This window comes from Pipistrellus kuhlii, unplaced genomic scaffold (genome assembly GCF_014108245.1).
Source record: "Pipistrellus kuhlii isolate mPipKuh1 unplaced genomic scaffold, mPipKuh1.p scaffold_m20_p_8, whole genome shotgun sequence".
Lineage (NCBI taxonomy): Eukaryota > Metazoa > Chordata > Mammalia > Chiroptera > Vespertilionidae > Pipistrellus > Pipistrellus kuhlii.
Window position 1 is genome coordinate 51,820,970 of NW_023425584.1, and position 8,930 is coordinate 51,829,899.

Sequence of the window (8,930 nt, forward strand, 5' to 3'; positions counted from 1 at the left end):
TTTATTTTTATTTAATTCAATTTCTTTAAATAGGGGGATACAATTTTTTGAGGATAGGTGAGGGTCAGGCCAGCAAGGCCTTGGAATGCCAGTCTGAAAACCTTGGCCTTTTGTGCTCTAAGCCGTGGGGAGTCACTGGAGATTTTGGAGCAAAAAAAAAAATGACAGGACCATCTCTTTAGGACTCTTGACCTTTCGGGTGTGAAACACCAAGTGAACTGGTTTGGAACTCGGATCCGTAGCAGACAAGTTAGAGATGGAAAGTTGGATTTGCTACACTGCTCACCTGTTGTCATTCACGCTTTGCCACTGTAGCTTTGGACTCTTTTTGTTCCTGGCCCCGATCCTGTGGGCAGGGTTCAGGAAATAATGACTCTGAGCGTGGTGACTCGTCAGACCCATATTTGGACTATTTCACTTTCCCAGGTCCTGAGGGTGACTGCTGTACACTGACGTCACTCCTTCCCCATGTCCTCTCAGTCCCCTCAGACTCCAAGGATGAGGCCTAGGAGGTGGAGTACATGCCTGTGTAGATTCTTGTCAAGAGTCCTGTTTTGCTGCATTTGAGCTGTTCTTGGCTGGAATCCATCTTGCCTTCAGTGGAAGAATGACAGGCAGGGATAGGTCCTTTCGTTAATACCCTTCTCTCCATAGAGAAAAATAACCCCATGCATGCACACCCTGCCTTGGGCTATTGGCTCAGATGGTTACTTTTCTTTGGTATTTGGTCTCCTAAATAGTTTTGAGTAAATGGCATCCTCTTGAGTGTGTTTGGTGTAGGAAGAGGGCTTTCAAGGGGAGAGTGTGTGGGAGTGAGTGGGAGGGGATGCGTCTTCTCAGAACTTGTCTCAAGGTTCTGTAGCTCCAAGCAGGTCCACGCAGCGCTCCGACTCCTCAAGGGAGGGCAGCCTGTGTCTTCGCCATTTCCCAGGCCTGCCCCCCCCCCCCCCCCCCCCCGCAAAGAAGTCTCCAAAGATGTCTTCATGGAAACATGATACGTGTGATTTCATAAAGTAATAACTCTGTGCGTCCCTTCTTCATATAAGCCTTGTAACCCAATGGAAAAGAAAGCAGCATGAGACTTATGGGTGGTACTCAGTGCCCAGGGGGCTGGCTCCTCGGACCACGCTGCTTCCTTATTTCAGCTCAACCTTTGCCTGTCCCTGAGCTGCATCAGGGAGTGCGGTTGTGCCCCTTGGCCCCAGAGGGTCCCTCCCTGAAAGGTTTGGTTGGAGTTCATTGGAGGAAAGCAAGCTTCTTTCACTCCCAACTTCTTGGTTGAGGCAGTAACCCGGACCTGTAGGGGCCCTGGAGATTTTGTCCTAGAAGAATTTGGAGACCGTGAAGAAGTAAAGAGGATGGATGTGTGCAGGCAGAAATTCCTAACTGTGGCTACCTATCCCAATTTCCTGGGGGAAGTTTTCATAAGATACGCAGGCTGGGTCCACCCCACAGCTACACAGAGGCATGGACTGTAGACCCAGCACACCAGCTGATGTAGATGAGCAACCCTGGCTAGGAAGCCCTTGCTGGAACCTTGGTCCAGGCACGAGGTTCTTCAGTCCTGAGGGGTGACCCTGACCCTGACGTGGCTCATTTGGAATTAAGTTGAAACTTTCTACCAACAGGACAACTCATCAATAGAACAGTGACTTTTAGGACCCTAAAGTGAACTTGGCCAGTATAACACCCAGTTTTAAGAGGAGGAAGAACATACAGAACATAGATATTATATTTATGTGAATATTAATAAAATTGAGTGTACAACTATGTCACTTTTTCACTGGCATTAAAGGTGAACGTTTCCTTGGTGGCATTCTACAGGTGAAGGCCCTTCTGTCTCTTCCGTTGCTCTCCCAGACCTCCCCCAGGAGCTTACCTTGCTTCCCCAAAGGTTTTGTTTGGGTTGAATTGTTGTCCTTTTGGCTCTGAGCACATTGGACTCCCAATAAGCCTTCCCTTTTCGGAGACCTGACACTGAACCCAGGAGCACCCCTCCCCTGGGCACCGGCCTGCCCGCCGGCTGCTTGCCTCAGCGTTTGCCTGTCTGTCTGCCCGCAGTTTGCTGTAGAAAAGCTGAGCGAACTAGAACACTGGAAACGGGAGCTGCAGGACGAGGCCCACACCCTCATAGATTTTTTCTGCGAAGATAAAGAAACAATGAAGCTGGACGAATGCCTTCAGATCTTTCGAGACTTTTGCACCAAATTCAGCAAAGCGGTTAAGGTACGGCAGATGGCATCTCTGTATTTTCTGAGTGGTTCAGACTTTTATTTTTCTCCTTCCAGAGCCAGCCAGCCCCTCTGCTCACGGCAGGGAGACGGTTGAGCATTTCTAGGGGTTGAGGAAGGTCAGGCGCAGGCAGTGTCGCCAGGCTCTCGGTCAGGATAAGTGGGAAGTGGTTCTGCCACCCCAGGCCTGAACGCTTCCGTACCATTGGGTGTCCAGCATGTGGGGACAGCGGTGGTGAGTGGTAGACGCCAGCATCTGCTACTCTGAGGCACAGACCATGACCCACTTTAATGCCCTAAAAGCCATGGCAGCCAGGCTGCCCTTGGCCAGAGCCGACGTGGGAACGCTCAGACATCTAGGGAGCATGCTCTGCTGCCTGAGACCACCTTGCCCTGTGGCCATCAATTCCAATTATCTCCGAACTCATTGCAGAAGCCAGAAAACTCTCTGGGTTGCCTGGCTTTGCAAATAAATCTTTCATTTCAGTGAAAAACAAGGCACATCTCCTCCCTTCCTTTCTGGTGGTGATGAGAAGCCTAATACGTGTATACCATCTCTTCTCTGTATTTCAAAAGCAGATTTGCCCGTAGCTGAGTTTCTTTGAGGGACTGGTCCCATTTCTCTCCAGCCATAAGAGTTTCTTGATTTCTCGGTTCCTTCTGCCTCTGTCCAACTAAATGAAGGAGGGTCAGCCTCTGGCCACGTTTACTTTCCTTTGTCCAAGCAGTGAGCTCAGCAGAGGAAGCGGTGGTTAATGATAGGTGCCAAATGGGCTCTTGCTGAGGCCCTCACTCCCAGTTGGAATCCTATAGAACACCACCTGTGTGATGCTCTCAGTCCAGCCACCCCTGAGAGCCAAGAGCTGGCCCCTCCCCCGGCCCCGGCAGCCAGCCGGAGCCAGAGCCGCACAGAAACTTGGACAGGAACGTCCACAATTTGCGGAAATGGACTTTCAAGTAAAATGTGCTCCGATAACAGATTTGGGTGGTGATTTAAACATATTTCCATGACAGGAGTACATTCAAAGTGCACAGCCAGCCAGTGAAGTGTGCTCGGTTGTGTGCAGCTGTTCTGGTTCCAGAGGACTGCCACTCAGAGCAGGGTGGAAGGTGGCGGATTTGTAAAGCAAATCCTTCTCTCTGGTGGTGGGAAGGGCATGGGGCATAAGGGACCGAGCCACCCTGGCATTTCTGGTGTGTGTGTGTTTGTTTTTGTGTGGGTTTTTGTTTTTGTTTTTTTGTCCTATCAAGGAGCAGTCCGATGACAGAGATTTGAAAAGCCACTCTTAATACCTTGGGTGTCCATCATTTATTTATCCATACCCCACTGGGTAGCATGTGCTGCACAGGAGTGTGTGTGTGTGTGTGCATGTGCATGTGCGCACCCATGCAAGGACCAAATTGGGTTTCCTTGGAGTTTAGGTCACAGGTGTAAGTGGAGTCATAGCCCACATTGCGGGGACAGTGCCTTGACCTGAAAGCTGGAAATTGGGCCCAGGGATCCTTAGACGGACTTTTGGGGCCAGAAGTAGTGTCTTCTTTGGTCACCCCCACATAGCTTTGAAGAACCTAGTCCCCACACACAAGGGCAAATGCACAGTCTTCCCCCGATCCCCAGGGCCCAGTCTCTCCTCCACCATGTGTATCTCACTGGGGTCTCAGGGTAGGTGGCCCTGGAATGGCACGGGTCCCACGTGTCTGATGCATTTTTGGGCTTCTCTCCACCCCTCGTTCAGGACAACCACAACCGGGAGCTACAGGAGCTGAGGCAGCTGCGGCGGCTGCAGGAGCTGGAGCAAAAGCGGCGTTCCTGGGCCACCGGGGAGCTGGTGGGATTCGGCCGGAGCAGCAGTGAGAACGACGTGCAGCAGTTGGGCAGGAAGGGTGCGGAGGACCTGCCCCCCTTCCTGCACCGCAGGCCCATCAGCCCCTCCTGCCGACGCCCCAGCACCCGCCGCTCCCGCCTGTCCCTGGGCGCCACCGCGGACCGGGAGCTGCTGACCTTCCTGGAGAACTCCGTGGGCAGCCCCGAGGAGGCCAACAAGTTTAACAGCTTGCCCCGGAGCAGCCCTCGGCAGGCCCGGCCCACGACGGCTTGGAGGGAGTCAGGGGAGCCGAGGGACCAGGGCTCTGGCCACACACACAGACCTCAGGCCTCCACAGGCCAGGAGGGAGCCCCGGACCCACCCTCGGCTTCCTGCGGCCAGCTCCTCGCCCCCCAGATGGAAGACTCGCCTCCTGTTATGCTCCGAACTCGACGTAGCGGGCTCAGCACGCTCCAAAAAAGGAACAGCGAGCCTGTGGGCCTGGCGTCTCCCTGGTCCCCTCCACTCTCGCCACTGGCTCTGGGCATTAAGGAGCACGAGCTGGTGACTGGGCTGGCCCAGTTCGACGTCCAGGGTCCCAAGGACCCAGAGGAGACGCCCCAGCGGAGCCCAATCAACTCCAGTTCAGAGGAGCCGGCTTCTCCGGGGGATGGGAGCCCGCAGCCCCTCGGAGCCGGCACTGGTGCTGGCACTGGTGCTGGCATTGGTGCTGGCAATGACAGCCTGACGCCTGAGGGTACAGATACCCAGGGGAGTCTCAGCATAGCCTTGCAGGATGACGGGGCGGCCCCCGATGAGCCCAGCCCCAACCCTGAGAGCAAAGACGCGGGGCCTCTGTTCTACTTCTCCGATACCACCGACTGCTCGCTGACCTTGGACTGCTCGGAGGAAGCCAACTCCAGGCCTGGCGGTGGGGAGCTGGGGGAGGCCGGCCAAGGGGATGGCTCTGTGTCCTCTGGGGCAGGGGAGGCGGGTGGCAGCCAAGTGTCCCCTAACCCTCTCTCCAGCCCCCCAGACGAGACCCCTGTTCCTGCTTCTGCGAGGAGCGGGCCCAGCTCCAGGGGTGGCCTCTCCAGAGACAGATCCTACAAAGGGAAGGACGCGACCACGCCAAAGAGAAACTCCCTCAAAGAGGCATCCCCGGGGGCCCCCAAGCCTGGGACCGCCCCGCGAGGCCAGGGCACGGCGCCCAAGCCCGTGCGGACCTTGACCTCCTCGGAGAGCGAGAGCATGCGCAAGGTGGTGCCCATCTCCAGGGCCAGCAGGGGCTCCGCCGGCTGGAAGCAGCCCCCTCCTCGGGAGCCCCCCGGCGGCACCCAGGAGTCATGGTCACGCCGGAACTCGGTGAAGGGCACCTCGGACACGTCGCCCAAGAGGTCCTCGAAGGGGCCCGTGCCGGTCGCCGAGGTGCCCGAGGAGCAGAGGCCGCAGCGAGGGAGGCTCGGCTCCTGCGGCACCCGGCCGGCCAAGGAGCCCGCCCTGCAGCCCAGGGGCTCCTTCAAGAAGCCCAGCGCCAAGCCCCTCCGCAACGTCCCCAGACAGAAACCCGAGGAGAATAAGATCTGCCGCTCCAGCTCCCAGGACCCGCAGAGCCCGGGAGAAGAGCCCAAGCCGCCTCCGCCAGCCCCCACCGCCCCCCGTGCCCCATCCCAGGTCCCAGGCTTTGCGCGAAACACAGTAGCCTCCTCATCTCGGTTCATGAAAACGGATTCTCTCCCCGTGACCAAGGCCCCCGGCCTCACGCGGACAGTCTCCCACCGGCAGCTGCGGGTGAAGGGTGGCTCTGAGGATGCGGCCCCCAAGGACAGCCGCACTCTGCGGAGGGCCAACAGCTCCCGGGCCCCCCAAAAGTGTCCCGAGTCACCTGAGAGTCCCGGTGCCAACACGGAGCCCTTCCTGAAGGGCAGGGGGACGGGGGAAAGGACCTCCTTCAGGCAGAAGGACTCCGGCCGGAGCACCCTGGGGAAGATCCTCAATCCCTTGTGGAAGTGATGGGTGCCTGGCCCGCCTCGCCTCCTGGACTCCTATGCGGACTAACTGCTGTGAAAGGCCAACACCCAAGGGCTCTTCTGCCTCCAGGGAATCGCCGGGGCCACCTGCTATCGCCCCCGTCGCTGAAGGCACACACTGGGAGGCCTGTGGGCTGCCACCTGCGAGTCCCCATGCACCGGTGTCCTGGACCGGCTCCTCCCGCAGCCTCCCCCAAAGAGTGCACAGGCAAACCCTCTACGCCAAAAACAGAGACTCAAGAGTGTGAGATGGCATCCTTACGCAACAAGTAAGCAAGGAATTTTGGCCAGTTTTTAGAAATCAGAGGCTTATTTTTCAATATGAAAATTCAGTGTTTTGAGTTGGTTCCTTTTGCAGAGTGAATGGAAAAGAAAAAGAAAAAAAATGACAGAAGAAGAACTGCTTTGTATGAAGATGTTTTCATCTTCCTGTGTCCCATGGCCCCAGGTTGCACCTGCCCACACACCCTCCGTTGCTGGCAGCGGGGCTTCGCCATGAACCCTGGGCGGCCTGTGGTTGCACCGAATCCTTGAGACTCTTCCTGGCTCCCCTCCCCCCGCCTGACTTGGGAAGAGGGTTTGCGAGTGAGCAGGAGGGAGAGGGAGGCTGGTGGGCGGAGACCGGTGCTCCTGTGGCTCTGTGCGCACTGTGGGCAGCAGGACAGGCGTTTTGGGGGCCAGTGGCTGCCCCCCTACAGATGGGTGGCAGGCAGCCCCTGGGAGAATGCTGGGTCTTCCAGGATTTAGAAGTGCCATATTGTCGTGGGAAGTTATGGGGGCTGTTCAGAAGATCACACCTCTCCCATCCCATGTTTTCGCGTTTGTGTTTCTATTGTACAACTGAGTGAAGGCTGCTATGACTTGTGTTTCGCTCTGGTTACAGGTGAGGGCAAACCTTTCTGTCCCCCAGTCTTTCTTATCCCTCTTTTTGCTCCCAGCCTTTCTTTGCTCGTGTGACCTGGAGCCTGGAGTATCTCTCTATATATCTATCTCTATCTCTCTCTCAACAATGATATTTTTAAATGTTAACGTCTATTCTTTGGTACAGTGGTTTTGAAATCCTGAGAAAAACCAAATCAAGATTCTAAAATTAGAATAAAAAGAAAATAACTGTTAGAAAAATTTAGATCATCAGGGAGAATTTGGAATAAAGGCCTTCATTCAGAAGAAAGGTGGGTGTGAGGGGGCACTTTTTTGTACCCGGTTCCCACTTCACTATTTCCCTCTGAGAATACTTGGGAAATGGGGGAATTCTTGAAACTTTTATTTTTAAAAAATTGCGCCCCCCCCCCCCCCCCCACACACACACACATTTTTGGTCACTTATTAGTGAAACCTCATTTCAGATTCGGAGGTAGACGGATTTAGGCAAATAAAATGTGTTACAGTCTCCCTCCCATACAATTTTGCCTCCCAACCAAATTAATTGGAAACTTGACTTCGATGAGTCTGCTAAGTTAAAAGGGTAAACTTTATGGTAGAAGAAGTTAGGCACCTGACCACAAAACCTTACAGAAATAGCCGCCAGTAGGTATTTCTGGGGCTCCAGAGATGGTTAATGGGAATCCTGAGCTGTTTCTCACCATCTCAAAAAACCTGAGAACTCATATATTTAATTAAGCATGCAGACAACAGTGGTCAAAACATAGGGCCCATGGGTGGATGGGAAATGGATGAAAGAGGTCAAAAGTTTGTGAATAGAGAGGGGGTCAGGACTCCTGGTGGGACTCTAGGGACCAGGGTTCAAGTCCCTCCCTGTTCCAGCGCTGATTCTACGTAGCTTGGGCCACTCCCTGTCCCTAAGCCTCTGCTTCCCTGTCTGCAGCAGTGGGGGCATGGCCTCCATGATGGTCTCCAGAGGTCCTTCTATCCAATAGCTCCAGCAGTTCGAGTCATAAACAACCAGGTACCCAGCTCTGCCCTGGGACCAGCTTTTCAGAACCAACCCCCTGCATCTCTTCAGCAGAGGCCTCCCGCAAAGGCCTGCTCAAAACACCTCCAGAATGAGTCGTTGCTTTGAAACCCACTAAGCCACTTTCCTGAGAAGTGGTGTTTTGTTTTACTTAGCCCTGTGGACAACTTCTGTGTTTGCATCTGTACCAGCAGGTGATCATTCTATTACCTTTTATTGGTAGTACGCTTCGACAAAATAATTTAAGTATATAATGGAGAAGTGTAAATAGGTTTCTACATGAAATTGTTTAAGATGAACAATTAAGATGTATTTAAAGGTCCATTTATATGTTCTTTTATGTAACAAGTAGTTAAATAAAGTTCCTGTTTATGGAATTGTGTTTTTTCTTGATCTGCGCGCACGCGTGTGAATTTGTGTGTGTGTGTGTGTGTGTGTGTGTGTGTGTGTGTGAGAGAGAGAGAGAGAGAGAGAGAGAGAGAGAGAGAGAGAGATATCCTGGCAGGAGAGGAAGGCAGGATGCAGGAGGTAGGAGAGGGTTGGAATACAAGTCTTGTTCTCAAACGGTTCAAGAGCCAAAATTAGGCTGTTGGTGTGTTTCCTTAGTAGCACAGAACCTGCATTTAACCAAGGGCCTTGCACCAGACCTGTGGGAAAGCAGGCATGCAGCTGACAGGCAGGCCATCGGTGGAATGTTCAGCACCTTGTACATGTTCACATTATTCCATGTTTGGGGCCAAGTTTTGTGTAATCTCCACGGGGCCGGCAAGTCTGGATCTGCTGCTGTGTGTCCTCGTGTGTTTTGGCTCAGGACACTATTGGGAAATCACAGCTCACTTCTGAGCTGCCTCAGGAATGAACAGAGAGGGAGGAAGGCGGGGTTTTATTTCAAATGCAAGGTTGATGCTTCTTTGAAAGGAAAGGTGGGGGAGGGGACCATGGGGTTTCATAT

General features: G+C 53.9%; 1 protein-coding gene across 3 annotated transcripts in view; it reads left to right on the forward strand.

The window, feature by feature from the left end:
- FHDC1 (FH2 domain containing 1) overlaps positions 1-8,353 on the forward strand; it is a 31,756-nt gene extending 23,403 nt beyond the window's left edge. For 2 of the 3 annotated variants that reach the window (XM_036423554.1, XM_036423555.1), the window contains exons 10-11: positions 2,062-2,226; positions 3,968-8,353. In XM_036423554.1, coding sequence (XP_036279447.1) covers positions 2,062-2,226; positions 3,968-6,049 — 2,247 coding nt within the window. In that variant the 3' untranslated portion in view covers positions 6,050-8,353. The remainder of the gene's footprint in view (positions 1-2,061; positions 2,227-3,967) is intronic. The other variant, XM_036423556.1, reaches the window with a different exon arrangement.
- Positions 8,354-8,930: the final 577 nt, after the last annotated feature.